This window comes from Rhynchophorus ferrugineus, unplaced genomic scaffold, assembly GCF_030347505.1.
Source record: "Rhynchophorus ferrugineus isolate W39M unplaced genomic scaffold, kcgeb_rfMv2 rfM2, whole genome shotgun sequence".
NCBI classification, from domain to species: Eukaryota; Metazoa; Arthropoda; class Insecta; order Coleoptera; family Curculionidae; genus Rhynchophorus; species Rhynchophorus ferrugineus.
The window spans coordinates 74934842-74953517 of record NW_027472581.1 but is presented as its reverse complement, the minus strand read 5'-3'; the positions used below and the strand labels follow the sequence as shown (position 1 = coordinate 74953517).

General features: G+C 29.1%; 2 protein-coding genes and 3 long non-coding RNA genes across 6 annotated transcripts in view; 4 read left to right on the top strand and 1 right to left on the bottom strand.

Annotated features, from left to right (window-relative positions):
• LOC143190475 (voltage-dependent calcium channel subunit alpha-2/delta-3) overlaps positions 1–11603 on the bottom strand; it is a 43185-nt gene extending 31582 nt beyond the window's left edge. The window contains exon 1 of the mRNA XM_076394780.1: positions 11524–11603. The gene's annotated coding sequence lies outside the window, so the exon portion shown is untranslated. The remainder of the gene's footprint in view (positions 1–11523) is intronic.
• Positions 320–9874, top strand: LOC143190474 (putative phosphorylase b kinase regulatory subunit alpha). 2 transcript variants are annotated; one of them, XM_076394777.1, is made up of 20 exons: positions 322–736; positions 795–954; positions 1007–1273; positions 1331–1519; positions 1575–1727; positions 1814–1987; positions 2044–2214; positions 2740–2892; positions 3520–3667; positions 4325–4489; positions 4542–4709; positions 5039–5256; positions 5721–5810; positions 6325–6475; positions 6527–6719; positions 6842–7125; positions 7850–7902; positions 7965–8117; positions 8197–8454; positions 9265–9874. In XM_076394777.1, the coding sequence occupies exons 1-20, from the start codon at positions 435–437 to the stop codon at positions 9490–9492; spliced, it is 3678 nt and encodes a 1225-aa protein (XP_076250892.1). In that variant the 5' UTR covers positions 322–434; the 3' UTR covers positions 9493–9874. The 2 variants fall into 2 exon arrangements, with proteins under 2 accessions (XP_076250893.1, XP_076250892.1); XM_076394778.1 differs by lacking the exon at positions 5721–5810 and having other exon boundaries at positions 320–736.
• Positions 10301–11059, top strand: LOC143190477 (uncharacterized). The gene is made up of 2 exons (XR_013004250.1): positions 10301–10536; positions 10905–11059. It is a non-coding gene; the product is annotated as an uncharacterized LOC143190477 (long non-coding RNA).
• A 5535-nt stretch (positions 11604–17138) lies between the features above and the next one.
• LOC143190478 (uncharacterized) lies at positions 17139–17802 on the top strand. Its single transcript, XR_013004251.1, has 2 exons — positions 17139–17411; positions 17484–17802. It is a non-coding gene; the product is annotated as an uncharacterized LOC143190478 (long non-coding RNA).
• Positions 17803–17945: 143 nt separating this feature from the next.
• LOC143190480 (uncharacterized) lies at positions 17946–18602 on the top strand. The gene is made up of 2 exons (XR_013004253.1): positions 17946–18218; positions 18291–18602. It is a non-coding gene; the product is annotated as an uncharacterized LOC143190480 (long non-coding RNA).
• The last annotated feature ends 74 nt before the right edge of the window (positions 18603–18676 follow it).

Genomic DNA, 18676 nt, shown 5'->3' with positions numbered 1-18676 from the left:
AGAAAAATAAACAAATTGTTTGCATTTAAAGTTGATTATTTAAGAATCAAAGTCTTGAGACAAACAAACAAAACTTATATACATTTGTTAATTTAAATACAATTCTAAACTATATAATTACATTTAAGCTTTATAATATATTGAGTATGATATGATGTAAAAACAACGCAAAAAACCGGCATATTCATATGAAATAAAATATAATTAATATGCTACAATCAAGTTAATTATATTTTTTTAGTCTACAAATATTTCGGTATAGGCAACCAATTATATCATACTATCCCAAAATAATAAACAGAAATATCTGGTTTAGTTTTTAGGTTATCCGAATAATAAATATGTTGGTTTTGTCATTGAACGTCATTGCAACTATCTAAATTGGTTAAGTCGAATTAAATAACAGTTTCAGTAATTAATAATAAGAGACAAACATGAGAAGCAGGAGTAATTCTGGAGTACGTCTGGATTATTACCAGCGTATAGTTCATAAAATTATAATGTCCAAACAAAATCCAGTAACAGGTTTGTTTCCATTAAGTGATACAAATAATCACGCCTGGATAAGGAATAATGTATATTGCGTTATGTCCGTGTGGGGCCTCTCTATGGCTTATAAGAAAATGGCTGATCAAGATGAGGATCGTGCTAAAACCTATGAGCTAGAACAGTCCTGTGTTAAACTAATGAGGGGATTATTAATGGCTATGATGCAACAAAAAGAGAAGGTAGAGAGGTAAGATCAAATTAATTTAGTAATATTTCATATATCTATTATATATTGCTTTTGGCAGATTTAAACAAACACAGAATCCATTAGATTCATTACATGCAAAGTATTGTTCAGAAACAGGTCAGATAGTTGTAGGAGATAATGAGTGGGGCCATTTACAATTAGATGCAATTTCCTTGTACTTGTTGGTTTTAGCTCAGATGACAGCTTCAGGTCTTCAGGTGATATATTTAACAAAAACATATAAGTTTAATTACTAAATTTAAGTTTTAGATAGTATTTAATTTAGATGAAGTAGCCTTCATACAGAATTTAGTTTTCTACATAGAATGTGCCTACTGTACTCCTGATTATGGTATATGGGAGAGAGGTGATAAATCAAATCATGGATTACCAGAATTAAATGCAAGTTCCATTGGAATGGCTAAGGCTGCTTTGGAAGCAATGAATGAATTAGATTTATTTGGTGCCAGAGGAGGACCTTACAGTGTTATTCACGTATTGACTGACGAAGCACAAAAATGTCAAGCAGTTTTACAGGTAAAATTAATCTCTTTAAAATAAACCTACAGATGTAATGGTATTATTATTTTGTAGTCAATGTTACCAAGGGAATCCAGTTCAAAAGAAATTGATAGTGGGTTATTATCTGTTATTGGATTCCCAGCATTTGCTGTGGATGATCCAGGTTTAAGAAATTTCACCAAAGACTCTATTATTGAGAAGCTTTTAGGCAAATATGGATGTAAAAGATTCTTGAGAGATGGTTATAAGACACCAAAAGAAGTACATACCCTTCTAATATACTTGTAAAACAATCACTCATATTGATTAATTTTAGGATCCTAATAGACTGTATTATGAACCATGGGAATTAAGAATGTTTGAAAATATTGAATGTGAATGGCCAATGTTTTATTGTTATTTAATATTGGATGCTTTATTTATGGGCAACAGGAATGCAGCTTTAGAATATACTGAACAATTAGAAGAGGTAATTCTTAATTTACTAATTTATTTGATTATTTCATAATGTAAATTATGTTAGGAAAATTACTGAGTTTATAATGTCTATTGTAGATAATGATTAGGACAGAAGATGGTATAAAATTGGTTCCTGAATTATATGCTGTACCTGCAGAGCTAGTTGCTGCAGAATATAAAGAACCTGGTACACAATATAGAATACCATTAGGTCAGAGTCCATTTTTATGGGCCCAATCACTTTATATAATTGGGAAACTATTGCAAGAGGTAAAATATAAATTTATAAAAGTAACTATGCGTAAACAAATAACTGAAAAATTTAGAATTTCTTGGCACCTGGAGAGCTTGATCCACTAAACAGGCGATTATGTACAGAAAAAAAGCCTGATGTAGTAGTACAAGTAGTGATATTAGCTGAAGATGTAGAAATTCAAAATAAATTGGCAGAACATGATATCCTGGTACAAACAGTTGCAGAAGTGGCACCTATTGAGGTAAAGTGATTTTCTTTTTACAATACATTATAAAATTACAAAAGTAATCAGCAGCATACTGCAGCATTATTTCCAAGATATTACCATAAAAATTTATATTGTTTTTAAGTTAGTTGATCTATTGGTGATGCGGCTAAATAGTTAGATTCATTGCCAAGACTTGCTGATATGACTTCAGATTTGGGTATGAATATTTCTTTAGGCAAGAGCATAAATTTTGATATAGAATAATCATAGTTACTGTCGTCAGATCATTGGCCAAGGTCTGTGGTTCAAGACTCACTTTAAGTAGTAGTTTAGTCAGTAAAAAATCAAATAGTTTAATGTGAATAAAATTCATCAGCATTTAATATTAAAATAATTTGGTTATAACAAGTTACAATACTTATTAGTATGCATTATTTTTTTATTGCAGTTAAAATATAAATATTTATACAATTAAATATAGTATAATATTAGGTGAATTAGTATAATAAATCAAGAATTGTGATTGAAAAATTACCCATCATGAATGGATTATTACAGGTTCAACCAGCCAGAGTATTATCACACCTTTATACATATTTAGGAAGAAATAAGAAACTGGGTCTTACAGGCAGAAAATCAAGGGATGTTGGCATTTTAAGTACTAGCAAACTATACTCACTTGGAGACAAAATATTTGCATTTACTCCACAGGTAAAATAGAATACTTATATTACTTTATTTTTACAATATAATTTTTTAAATTTCTTTTTTTATAAGTTTAGTTCATTATTATATCAGTATAAGTTTTAGTTTTCTGTATATGATATTTATTACTTATATAATTGAAACATACAACAGTGAATAGGCTCATATTTTCATTATAATTTGAATTAAACATCTGATTTGTATAACCTTATTTTATACTTGAATTTATATAATATATTGTCTATAGATTTTTTCACTAGAGACAGATCAATGTTAAAATGAAATGAAAGAAACACTGTGTACGGATCACATTTTTTATGTAAACTTTGAGGGCAATTATCTGCAATTTTAGATACTTAATTTCGATTTCGATTACTTCATAAAAATTAATAATGTACTATTTGAATTAAATAATGATAAAAAATTATTATGTCATTAACTTATATTTTTTAAAGTATTTAATTCTACTACGACAGAGACCTTCCAGTTGTATAACTTAGTTTAACTTTGACTTTAACTTTTCTATAGTTCATTGACTAAAATCAATGACTTATGAATCTATTCATTGTTATGACATATATAACCGATTTATATTATAGGTTTTCTATTTAGTTTCTTTCAATTTTGCTTTAGTTTACTGATATGTCCCATAATTATATAGCATCTGATTATGAACTTATGATTGATATATGCAAGAGTGAGATAAACTTTTTGAAGTCAAGTTGGCAAAATATGCTTGGTCGTCCCCTGGTTACAATCTTATGTCGTCGATTGCACCTAGGTATATATTATTTAAGCCTTAAGAAAAAATTAAATAGATTTTTCCATCATTTGCTTGCCTTTATATGTGTTTTGGAGATTCTGGTGTATGTCTCACTTTTTGCATGCATTAAGATATATAACTAGTAGACTACTTATATTTTTTATATGGTTAATTTCAATTAAGATTTATTTCAGCTTAATAACTCAACATAATTAGAGCTAATGGGTTAAATTAAATATAGCTATTTAGTGTGTTATTAATTAGGCTCTAATACGGATTGTAGTAGTCATCTAATTTAATTGGCTATTCCATTAATGCCATTAATGTAACAAAGATTTATCAACAGTTTTTCAATATTCTCAAAGGATTTTTTTTGAATTATGATCCCCTCTGTGTGTATTTTTGATTTTTTATTATTAGCTAGTTTATAGTTCAAAAATTAAATATTTTAATTTACTGATACTGAGAAGATTTAACTTCTCACTGGTAAGCCAAATGGATTCATCACTTATATGGATATTAAAAGGGTGCATGAATTTTAAAAGTAATAAGCAAGTTATTTTTAAACTAATAAAGTTAAAGGTGTAAAATTTAGTTGCATGCTTTGTTCTTTGCTATAATGATGCGAATGCAACATGTGTTTGTATTTTGCACTATCTTTTATAAATATTTTAGAAAATGGCAAGTTGCCTCTGGCCATGATAACTACTATGAAGAAACTCAAATCAGGATATATCAATGGTACAAGAGTAACCCTAGGACAACTTAACGATTTCCTTAGCACCAGCTCTATCACAAATTTAAGCTTTCTAGGTTGTCATGAAGATGGAATGCCAGATAGTATGTTATTGTATGGTTGAAAGAATATTTGAGTAAGAGTGCATATTTGTAGAGTTAAATCCCCAAGTTCACCACTACTTAGAAGAGCATCTGATGAAAACACTCTCTCAAAAGTCTACGCTTTTGGTTTCATCGGCTTCAAGGAATAGGAACAGGCTATTGAGAAGGAGAGTATCAGTTAGAGGGGCAGTTAAGAAAACGAGATCAATTAATGTAGATGGTAAGTACCATAGTATTTAAATTTTAGTTAAGGTAACATATATCCTGTCAAAATTCGAGAATATTTCCTTAAATATAATTAATTATAACATATCAGATTATAATTTATATGACAGTACATGTTTTTAAGTTTGGTGTTTCTTAGAGATCATTTATAGAGGTTGATAATAAAAACATTTGTTATGTGTATATTTATAATAACAATTGTACGTTTCACGCTTCATTTAGAAATTGGACATTACGAAGGTATTGGTAAGAAAGCGTTGTATTCTTTCTTATCTCTTGGTATACAAACTTTAAGCATAGCTTTAATTCCCGTCATATTTTCAGCTGAGACATTGGGTATGGAAAGTAATGCAACTTTAGAACGACGAGGATCTATATTCTTTTCATCGAATATTTCCGATGTCACCGACAGTTCGAGCCCACAGTCACCTTCATCCGAGAAGAATGAAAACGTTCAGTCTGAAGTCAAGCGAGAATTGCCAGTAATAAGTATTGCACGACATAAAACTCAAAATGAGACCCAAACGTATGCAGATACAGAGGTCAGTATTTTAAATAAACACTAAGAAGTCCCATATTATCAGCAGCAACACATTTAAAAACATAATCTTTGGGTCCATTTATTAATTTCCATTAATTTCATGACATAATAACTCAAAAACAATATGAAAACAAATAGTAACTAGTTGGTTAAATTTTGATTTATGCAAGATTTGGACCTCTTATAACTATACTATTTTAAATCATTGAAAAAGAGGTATAACCTCCATTTAAAACTATGTTAAATCATGAATAACATTATATAACATAATTAAATTAACTATACCAGTTATTTTTATTTCATGGTCATCTCATAAAAATTTTAATATGTTGCACTTTTTTGGGTTACTCTTAAAACAGGCTAAAGTGGATAGTCTTTTATAAATTTCACTGAAAGCAACCACCTGATACATTTCACTATTAACACATTGTAAAATGTAATTTTGCTGAAATATTCTTCATTTAGTTGCATTTAGTGGCCATGAAGAATGGTATGTTTATCCATCCTTTGGCTTTTGACAAGACATGTCTGGCGAATAAGGAACTCTTGGAATGTGTAAGTTTGTTATTTTATATTTCCCAGGATTTGTAATATATTTACAGGTATTATCTTTAAAAACTAAAAAAATACATATATAATGACGTGGTTTTTCTAACATAATATCAATTGAATAGTTTAAATGATATAAATAATATAAATTCTTTAAGAAGTCATGAAAAGTGGAAACTAAACTTAGACTTATATCAATTTTTAGAGGTATATTACGTTGCTTAACGTAATAATGGGACTGTTTAAGAGTTATCATTGTTGCAAAAGAAATGTCAGTTGCTAATAGTCCCTTTCCCCATCAAAGCTATTTGTATAGCTTTTTAATATAATCATTAAATATGAACAGTTAGAGATATTATTTAACAATAGATTGAATTACTGAAATATAAAATATTTATATCACAACTTTAGTAAGGATTAAGTAATAGAAATAGTATTGATTAATGTATATTTTAACATTTCTTTTGCACTACTATAATAACTCATTTATATTTAATCTACCATAATATATGATTGTTAGATCGAAGAGTTATTTGCTATGCTGAGAGAGTCCGAATCATTGGATGAACAAGGTGATATTCTACAATATTTGGTTGCTTCTAAAGGATTGGATTCAAATACGGATATGTTGGACAACGGAAAAGTCGTTACTGTTAGGGATTTACTAAAAGGTTAATCATTTGAAGTGTATTTTTATTTTTGTTACTGTTTTTGGTTTTTAGGCCTTTATGAAAAGGCTTGTCAGCAAAAGATGTGGGGTTTAGTTAGACATACAGCAGGAATGTTGGGCAAGAGGGTTGAAGATTTGGCAAAATCAGTAACTGACTTATTAGTTCGTCAAAAACAAATAACTGTTGGTATGCCACCAAATAATGAACATACTATTACTGCCCCTTTGCCTGAAAGTGAATTAAGGTACATTATATCATGTTATATCAGATTTTTAGATAAATTTACATTCACTATAGTCCTTGTTCCCGAATTGGAGATATTATCTAATGTTATATGTATTATGGATTAAATTATTCAATTTGTAGGCTTCTTATACATGAAGCATATGGCCAAGATGATAGTACTGCAATGTTAACGCAAGAACTTCTTGTATATCTTGCCATGTTTATCCGTACGGAGCCACAATTATTTATGGAAATGCTGAGACTTAGGATTGGTTTAATCATTCAAGTAATGGCCACTGAATTATCCCGAACATTAATATGCGATGGCGATGAGGCATCTGAGCATTTACTTAATCTCAGTCCATTTGAAATGAAGAATTTGTTATATCATATTATTAGTGGAAAAGAATTTGTAATTAGTAGTGGTAAGTTTTATTATAATAGTGGAGGAAAAGTAGTTTCGATTTTTATTTCATCTTTTCAAAGCCATTTTATTTATATAAATTGCAATCAATGTAGTATATATGCCGTTTTGCCCAAAATTTCCACGTGAGTTTCTCAAGCTTCTTTTGAAGCCAGTTTTATACTCTCAAGAGCAGAAATCTGGACAAACGATAGTTGGAGGGGGGAAGGTCCTTTTTATATGGTGGATGCATTAAAACTTCCCGCTCGGTTATTGAAGATGTGCATGGTCTAACGTTGCCGCAATGTATTGGCCTGCTTCGCATTAGGTATTGACAACAGATAATAAAATTAAGGGTTTGGCCAAGTTGTAGCGGCACATCACGGACATTTCCTTTCCAATCCCACCAAATATAATTTTTTTGCATCAAAATGGGCTGGGTAACTGTTTGTGAAGCTTCTTTTTCGAAACTATAATCACCTTTCATAATCACACAATTTCAAAACTAGCTAAATGTCGTTTTGTTTCAGCAACGACAACAAATGGAAACTCGGTTTATTAAATTTTCATTTGTTTTGACTCTCATATGGAACCTAAGTATCAAGTTTCTTTTAGTATACGGCTTTAAAGTCAACTATTAGAAAAAATCAAAATTATTTTTCCTCCAGTCTATTAGGTGCAGTTATTGGTTCCAACGGTTTATTTAAATTTTTGTTTGTCGTGACTATTTTCAATTATTTTTCTAGTTGGTCGTGGTAACCTTTCCATTGTCAGCAACAAATCTGGAAGGATTAGTAAGGTAAAACTATTACCCTTTTTACTTATTATTAGGTAGTAATAATCGTTTTTTTGTTTTAACAGAAAAGCCATATTAGTTTGGTTGCTGAATATTCTACTGATGAATTAATTGAACCTGATAGACAAGGTCAATGGCTGCGCAGACGAAGACTAGATGGCGCGTTAAATAGAGTTCCTAGAGATTTTTATCCAAGAGTTTGGCATGTTCTTGAAAGGGTTAGAACATTTTTTGTTATATGATTTTGTCTATATAGCTAAAGAGGCATAAGGCTAAACACTTTTATTATTTTTATAGTGTCATGGTATAGATATAGCTGGAAAGGTGTTGCCACAAGGTCTCACCCAAGAAATGACTCCAGGTGAATTGAAGTTTGCATTGGCAGTGGAAACTGTATTGAATACAATCCCTCAACCTGAATATCGACAGTTAATCGTAGAAGCTTTAATGGTACTTACACTGGCGGCTGAGTACAATGTAGCTCCATTTCTGGGTGGTGTTATTCAGATTGAGTATCTGGTACACCGCGCCAATGAATTGTTTTTGGAAGATCAAGTGAGTGTAGTTCTTTTTTATATTGGAAATTATTTTGAAGAAATTTCAAATTGTTTAGATATTTTATGTATAGTGTGTTCAAAGTTATTTTGTACATACATCATTTAAATTTGTGACATCAAAACGTCGCAATATTGCTGCATCAACTCTGAGTTTTAGTTCAGTTTGGCTTTATTATACAACTAAACTCTAATCTAAATAAAATAATTGAACAAAAATGTTATCAAATATAATTTATTTTAACATTATAGTACATCTAAAAACAACAGTTAATTATACAGCCATAATAGTTTATAGGTTAGAGTTATAACTATAGAGAAGTGATAACTTCTTATCACTATTGCTTTCAAGAATTTTGCATACGTCTGACAACCGCACGACTTTGACAGGCACATTCGTTTATGTATTCGAACTAATCAGACAACATTGTGTCTCTTTTTAAGTAGAATAAAATAAAAAGGAAAACGTTGTCTGATTCTAAAACGAATTTACAAATTGTGGCAGGCAATACATTAAACATCTTGATGACGTATATACAAAAAACTTTGAATACACTATGTGTACATGTATACAACTTATTAATTTAAATATGTTTGTTAATGATATATCTATTGTCTTATTTTTTTATTCTTAATTTAATGAATAATACATATTTTTATGTTTGGTATTCCTTATAGCTTTTTTATTAGTTAACACTATTGAACAATAATGATTCTATTAATAGATATTTTAAAAATCTATTATATTTGTAATAATTGGCTTAATTTAATTCATATAAAGAAATTAACGATATTTTTAATGTCCCTTCAGATAAAATGTGATGGAGATGCCACCCTGTGTTGCGCAAAACCACGGGAGCATCGTGAAACTACAAATACTGGTGGGTTACTTTGCGGTGGAGCTGCTTATATATGCCAACATTTCTATGACAGCGCACCCAGTGGAGCTTATGGTACAATGACATATGTTACCCGAGCCGTAGCACTATACTTGGACTGTGTTCCAAAAACAGGGGAACTTGAGTGTAGTATTAGTTAGGTTTTACATCACTTTTGTTTATTTGTGAAAATTTTATCTGAGGCTTCTATTGTTGCTTGTTTAGTTTTAAAAATTGTAGTCCTGAATTTAGTTGTTTTTGTGATTCTATTGTTTCCTTTGGTAATAAGGTCAAATAATGGATATGAATACATAAAAGATATTTTAAAATACCGTGTTAATCATGTTTAAATAGTGTTATTTGTTTGAGGTTATAATATTGTACATAAACTTGATATAATTAAATGTAAGATCAATGAAATGTTACCATTAGTATTAGTTCTAGATAGATGTAACAATATTTAAAAAAGTGCCACTTTACTATATTAGCCACTTAATTAAATTTTAAATGTACAATAAATTAATATGAAGATCCTAAATAAAATATTGAATTTTTGCCCATTACTTGTAGTTTTGATAGTTTATCAAAGGGTAACAATAAATTCTCATTTCAACAATATAGCTAACGAAATTAGTAATTAGTATATTTAAAATAAAATAAAAGAAAATTCATTACTAGATGTTTTTGATAATGGAGTAGTATAATTAGATGATACCTGCTTTTGATTAAATAATGGTATTACAGATCCTTTAATTTAAAGAGTGTTCTGTAATTTCATTCATTACCAAAACTAATTTAATGAACTAATAATTAACGACAACAAGGTTTTTAAGATGCGTACTGAGATTCTAATTATCGAGATAATTTCTTTATTTAAGCGACATATAATATAGTTATTTATATAATTTATCAATAACCTTACGAACAGTATATAAGAAGGTTATCAGAAGCGACAACTGATTGATTTTTAGCGATCTTATTCTTAAGACTCAGCTAGTAATAAACAATGTCATTGAAGTATCACATATTTCTTTTGTTAATTTTGGGGATTTTCAATTATAGTGACCAGATCCGAATATCGCATCAAGAAAAGACCAATTATGGATTAAATTCAAGAATAATTAACTCGCTGTGCTTGAAAGGGTTTGTTTGGATTGGTGGTAAATGTGTACCAACATTTGTAACTTGACGATATACTTTAACTTGTAAGTGTTATTTGTGGTAATAATTGCATTATATATAGCATTTATTTGGTATTTTTTTATATTTCATCGCTGCAAATGTAATATATAAATATTAATAATATATAATAAATGTAATATATTAATAATGATTAAAAAATTATTGAGATTTTTTATAGTTAATTTTAATTATAAGGCTTAAACTATCAATAAACACCTTTGGTTACTTTTTGTTATCAAAAAATAAACAGCCTATTATCTATTATTTAATTTGTATGTTGTCGGATGTTTAAAAAAGCCTGGTTCTCCAGTACAGTTTATTTACTATTATTCGTTTTAATTATGAACATGTTGAATAGCTATTCCTATATATAACTATTCCTGTTTTGCAGTTTTAGATAAGGATATAGCACCTGATTCAGAAAATATTTCATATATCAACGGCAAAGAAATGGACTATTTTACTCTAAGTAATATTTCGTACAAGGATAAATATATTTATATAAATAAAGAATGTTACAAAGTATCTCAATAAATATATTTTTTTTCATGTGTTTTCGTTAGTTACATTAGGTAAGTTCAATAAGTTAAGATTTTTTTCATGAAAATTATTGATTTACTTTAAATGTTAAAAAAAAACCATTGAAAACCAAATTTGAATTGATATTGTTTCGAGCTTCCCCATATTTTTATGTGCTTTTATGAGGACAAACATTATAAGAAAATATATAATTATTAAAATAATACTTCATATATAATTATTGTTGTTTATATAAAATGAACAAAATTTAATACAATAATTGCAAGTTGTGACAATTTATTAGTAATAACTTAGTATATACTAAAGTAGAGCCAGGAATGAGTAGAGCCTTGATGAAAAATACAAGGATGCTGAAATACCTGGGGGACTGTTAATAAAAACATTACTAAAATACATATTTGATTTCAATGCGAGGGCACTATAATTTTAATGTATTAATGTTATAAATATTGTTATATATTTCCTTTTACCTGTAGCTGAATGTAATTCACTTTGAAGGCATCCAGTTGGTGATCTTCAGTTCTAATAAATGTTGCCTTATATTCATTACCTATTCCCCGGGCTTGATTGCTTATATCTCCATGTCTCTCTTCTATATTGCTGGTTACAAAAATATTTTTTATTTGATTGATGCTATAAATTAAAGCTGTTATTAAATTATATTAGGTACTTATCTTTTACCTTATTGTAAAAGTTTCATATTAGAATAAAGTAGGTTCTTGGTGTGCTTCATCATTGCTTCTGTCAATACCTAAATAGTGTAAAACATAATTTATTAATTAACCACTACAATACAATACATTTTAAAGTGAAAAATATAGACATCATATTCATATAACATTAACAGATTACTCTCTAAAAAATCTCTGATGAAAAATCTGTAAAAAACTGTTAATTATTTGACATACTGGCATAATGTAACTAAATATAAGAACTTTACTTACATGCTTTTTGTTATAGCCAAGAAGTTTTTTTATACTAAGGATGTATATATAATCTATATCCAATTCAATGCAGATCTAGGTTTTTAACCGCTAACAGAATTAATATATACATATTATTAATATATACATAACTATAAAATGTATAACTATTAACAATAAAATATATACTAAAGGTAAAACGTTCTAGTTTTTACCACGAATATATCTTGTTTCAGACAGTTTTAATCTTGCTCCTACTATACTTTTAAAAGCATAAAGTAAAACAAATCCTATCCAAACCTAATTCCAAATCGTGTTCCTAAAACAAATCTGAACACATCGTGAAGCATTTTTGAAAGAAAGTATGTATGTAATTTTATTTAGTTTACCTGATACTTCTTCTATAATTAATCACTATAAACATCACTAGTTTATATTGTACTTTATAAATAATTCGCAGTAATCGCGTTTCACGTCAAGTTATGGTCAAGCACTTACCTGAAACAATAGAAAAAAACTAATTTATTACGTGTTACAAACTAGTAGTAATTTAAATTTCAGTATGATGAATCTCACAAGCCTTTCTCCAACAGGAAAAATGCATGTCATAAATATTATTGGAATTGGACAAAAGAAGAAATATTACCTGGAGGCATCTCGAAGTTGACTGTAATCCTGCTGTGGACCCGAACAAGTTCATTCCAGGCCTCATCCATTGGGGGCTTTTTCGGCTACTATCTTAAGAAACAACTGTTCCATAGGAAGTGCTCTAAAATGTCAGCAATGAGACGATTTTCGATGGACATAGCAAGTGATAAACATCGTTGCTCATTCATCATAAATCGCCATTGGATTGGCCTGAAACCGCGATGCGACACGCACTGATTTCCATCTGTAATAAATCAAAAACATATGAACAATTGCAATAAAATATAAAACAAACAGAAATGTACCTGCCGTACCAAGTTCTATCGCCCTGTATGATTCAGTCCTTCCCCAGTATAACGGAAACGTGCATATCGGATGCTTAAGATTTTAACGACGGTCCTTACAAAAATTATTAATCTCACGATATTGGCCTCGACGGACCTTTTGTTTCCCGGGGGCTCGACCATGCACTACCGACACACTTAACACTCACGCCACGCGCACAAAATGTCCTGAAACAAAAAAAATATATTTAAAAGTTAATTTAAAGAAATGATACGAAATTTACCTCATTTTGCCAAAGAAAACAACTGGGATATGTTTCGACGTTGACCCAGAGCACAGAAAGAAAAATGAATAGCGTAAAGCCCGATTGACAATTGTTAGAACTGAATCGGCGCTAAATCTGTACTGAAATTGAATCTGGATGGTCAATTAGTAGGTGTTACCTAAGCCATAAACCATATCATACAAATTATTAAAGTCCTGATAGCAATGATAAAGTGGACCATGTGTAGGATGATCCAGTTTGATTAGTCACATTAGTGTAACCAGGAGGGCACACAGGAATGAGGCTGTTATTTTTTATCTTTCACCTGTAAATTAAAAAAAAAACACCTATGTATACCTGTATGTTATATATACCCAAAAAATTTTGAATTTTTGTCCATTTTTCAGTGTCGCATGTACGAGAAAGATAGATATAATGTCCATAATTAATTAACAATTATATAATGGAATAATTCTCTACTTACCTGTTGTGAAGGCACTATTAAACAATAACAACAGAAAATTCTAAAATTTAATACAGTTTTTACTCAAAAATTGAATTAACATAGTTGTATATATAGAGCGACACCATATATTAACAGATAATGAAATAGACTACATTGAAGTACCGCCTAAATCCGCCAATTGGTATACACCGTTGTCAATAATGCAGGAAAGATGTTTAAAATTAGATTTAATATAAACAACTAACATTTTATGATATATTCTAAGTATTATTTTTATTGTACTGATATTAAACAAACTACTTAATACAAATTTATAAGTGGTAAATAAATCACATATAAATTAACACAAAATGAATTTAAATACCCTTGACAATTGAAATAAAATGTATAGCGGCAACATCTTAGACTGAAGGGTTCGAAAAAATCAAATGACCTTTTTTTTCTCTAACAATTTAAAAATATGCCGTTTTTATAATGTTACTTTAAGAGGTCTGATTTTAACTTAGTATTTCCAACAAATTTAGGATTTTTATTCGCAGACATGCAAATAATTATGATTATTTAGAATATTTCGTTATTTTATTCCTTATAATTTAAAATGTATTAAGTGTTTCTTATTTTGTAATACATATATTGTATTATATAATAAAATATGTATGCATAATTTATATTTTCTACTTAAGTTTGTTTTAACAAATTAATATAAATTTGATTTAAATTAAATAATACAAGAATTTATATTGTACTTCATAAAATTAACTTATATAAAGTTTAAAACTAGAAAGTCTGATGTTGAATTTTATTTTAATGAATTTAAATATCTGCGATAAGAGAAAATATTAGTGTTTTCTGGTGAGAGTGATTTTTTTTTCTTAAAGATTCTCTTTCTTCTTTAATTTTTCTTAACACCGCCAGAACCATGAAATGAAAGAAAAAGGTGTTCTTTTATATAATTCCCTAATTTGTCAATGCGTTTCCATCATAGTGAAATATCACCCAATTTTTCAAGTATTATCCATAGCTATCAACTATTACGTAAAATTTTTGATGTAAGTATAACGCATTATTCTTTTGGTGACATTCTTTTGCGGATAATAATATATTGATATATAGCTTTATTATTCGGTTTTATAACAATGACGATAGTTGTAGGTACGCTTCAACCATATTAAATAAATCCTTTTAGTCTTAAACAACGCTGGGAAAAAATTAATACGGTCTCCGCCGGCCACATGCGAGCTACGTCTTAAATTAAAATGGATTTTTTAGTGACTGGGTCTAGAGATTAACGTTGGCTCCGAACCATGGTCCTCGGCATTAAGCTTACCGACTGGCGAATGAGCAACTTTAGAAATCATCCCAGAAGACACCCAGCCTGGTCTATCACAAATATTAAACAATCACAAACATAAATTTTACGACCATGCCCCAGCAGGATTCGAACCCGTGGCTATCGCAACAGTAGGAGGACCGTCCTGCCGCCTTTACCACTACACCACCAAGTCGGCCGCGGCTTGAATTAATGCGGCCCGCCAAATCTTTTTATTTTATATATTCAAATAACAACATTTTTGTAGAGAGAATATTATAATATATATATGTTTTGTAATCCAAAATGATTTGATGGGTGAATTATTTTCTCTTCTTTCAAGTTCTGTTTTATCTCTTTTGACAATTGGAAGTAAAGCGAAGAAAACCGCGCATTCAGTGAGAAATGGGAATTGGACTATTTTATCTCCAACAATAACAATAACATTCAGTGTTTGATTCGTATGCAAGTTTTGTCTATAACTAAAGAATATGATGTTAAACGACACTATACTTCTTCCAGCATGAAGTAAAATATATCTGCAATGAATTATTAATAAATGTTATGACTAATAAAACTTAATCAATTGTTATTCCAATATTTACCTTTATCTATCAGCTTTTGTTGTTATAACACAATTTTTATTATCATCTTGCCATGAGTGACCATTGGGTATATTGGTCCTATTCTGAACTATTCATGTCTCGTCTAAATACAGGAATTGAAATAAGAAGTCTTCGTTTATTTTATTATATGCTTCTAAAAATTTTATTCTTTTAAAAGTAATATCCGGAAGTTCCATTAAACCTCTTGGATACTTTTCAGACCAATAGTTTCCTTTGAAATAATTGTATTAAATTATGTTTGTATTGAAAGACTACACTCTGTTTTTATATATTTTATATATTTAATCTGTGATAAAGCTAACATCAAGCTGATCTTGATTTGTCGCCGGCTTCGTATAAGGATGGTTATTATTCGGTGAATTAAAGATCATATTTTTCAGTTTTAGAGAAATTTGAGTGACCGTGTCCATACTAATATTCAGTGCAGTTACTATACGCTTACCTTTAACGAATTTTAATGGCCATTATTTCGTTCAAAGTAACTGACTAGAGACGCAATTTTTTCTGTTTGGCTTCGGAATTTTTAATTAGACTAATAATAAGTAATAACTAGGCAGGAGCAATAACTTGGACTGGGCCTAAAGTTTAACGTGGGCTTCGAACCACGGTCACGACTGGCGAGTGACCAACTTTAGAAATCATCCCAGAAGACATCCGGTCTTACCCAGCCTGGTTACTGGCGTGACTGGGATCATTTTCCTTGTCGGATTTTATACTCTTGCCTAGAACATTTACAAATTTTAAACAATCACAAACATAAATTTACGAGCATGCCCCAGCAGGATTCGAACCCGCGGCTATCGCAACAGTAGGAGGACCGTCCTATCGTCTTTACCACTGCGCCACCAAGACGGCAATTATTAGATGTTGTTTATTCAAATATAAAGGTTATCAGCGGAACTTGACACAATGTTAAATATTTGTTCACGCACAGACAAGAGGCACAGGCATCTATCGTTTTTTTCAGCATACAAATCAGTCTTTTGAGTCTCGCGACGAAAGCATGTCCGGAAAGTATATTTTGTTCCTATTGTTCATTTTCTTTACTATGCTCAATGTTTGTTCCACTGCACGTACTTTTACAACCAGCACTAGTAAACCTGGACTTAAAAAGAGAATATTTAATGTTCCCTGTAAAACAGGATTTGTCGCTATTAATGGGAACTGCGTTCAAACCTACTGATACTGAATCCCGGTGATTTTCGACCTGAATATTTATAATAATTATATTTTATATAATATTTGGGTTATCTTGTAGAGTATATTTTATAAATTCAAATATTATTAAAATGTTTGCTATTATTATTACGTATGTTTATTTCGACAGTGATGTATAGAATGAATTATTAAATAGTGTCTTGGAGATGTTTTGTTACTGTCTTTGTAAAATATTTAGATATATTAAACATTTTTAAGGATATTTTGTTTTATTTTTTTCACTCGATTAATATACAGTAGTTTTGTTTACAACACTTATGACGTCTTAATCTGAATATAGGTTATCATGAGGTTTAAACAAGAGATATATGCATTTTCAAATAGTTTAGTGACTATAATTATAATAATTATTATTAATTTAATAGTGTAATTCGACACTCAACCATGCCTCGCAAATATACCTTGTTTATTTTTGTTACCTTCCTTGTTCTATTCAACTATGGTTTCACTGATCAGAATAACGCGCGTTCAACTTCAAAATGGAGCTCAAAATTCTTTAAGAAAGTTTTCTCTGCTCCATGTCGAAACGGTTTTATTCGCCTTAATGGGAATTGTGTCCAGACAATTGTGTTATAATATGGAAAATGGGTTGATATGGTTTTATTGCTATTGAATATGGTAAGTTCAATATATGTTCTGTTAGTTCTTATATGATTTTAATATTAATATATATTAATATTTTGGTTTTAGTGGAAGATACTTTATTACCATTTTAATTTTGTATTTAAAGGTGTTAAAATATTATAATCTGATCAATATAATGTTCATTGAAGTTTTTTTTCTAATCTAAATTATTCATACTATTATTTATTTGTCTATGATTATATAACATATAATTATTTTGTAGAGTATATTTTACAAATTCAAATATTACTAAAATGTTTGCTATTATTATTACGTATGTTTATTTCGAATGTGATGTATAGAATTAACTAATAAATAGTGTCTTGGAGATGTTTTGTTACTGTCTTTGTAAAATTTTTAGATATATTAAACATTTTTAAGGATATTTTGTTTTATTTTTTTCACTCGATTAATATACAGTAGTTTTGTTTACAACACTTATGACGTCTTAATCTGAATATAGGTTATCATGAGGTTTAAACAAGAGATATATGCATTTTCAAATAGTTTAGTGACTATAATTATAATAATTATTATTAATTTAATAGTGTAATTCGACACTCAACCATGCCTCGCAAATATACCTTGTTTATTTTTGTTACCTTCCTTGTTCTATTCAACTATGGTTTAACTGATCAGAATAACGCGCGTTCAACTTCAAAATGGAGCTCAAAATTCTTTAAGAAAGTTTTCTCTGCTCCATGTCGAAACGGTTTTATTCGCCTTAATGGGAATTGTGTCCAGACAATTGTATTATAATATGGAAAATGGGTTGATATGGTTTTATTGCTATCGAATATGGTAAGTTCAATATATGTTCTGTTAGTTCTTATATGATTTTGATATTAATATATATTAATATTTTGGTTTTAGTGGAAGATACTTTATTACCATTTTAATTTTTTAAAGGTGTTAAAATATTATAATCTGATCAATATAATGTTCGTTGAAGTTTTTTTCTATTCTAAATTATTCATACTATTATTTATTTGACTATGATTATATAACATATAATTATATTGTAGAGTATATTTTACAAATTCAAATATTACTAAAATGTTTGCCATTATTATTACGTATGTTTATTTCGAATGTGATGTATAGAATTAACTAATAAATAGTGTCTTGGAGATGTTTTGTGACTGTCTTTGTAAATTTTTTAGACATATTAAACATTTTTAAGGATATTTTGTTTTATTTTTTCACTCGATTAATATACAGTAGTTTTGTTTACAACACTTATGACGTCTTAATCTGAA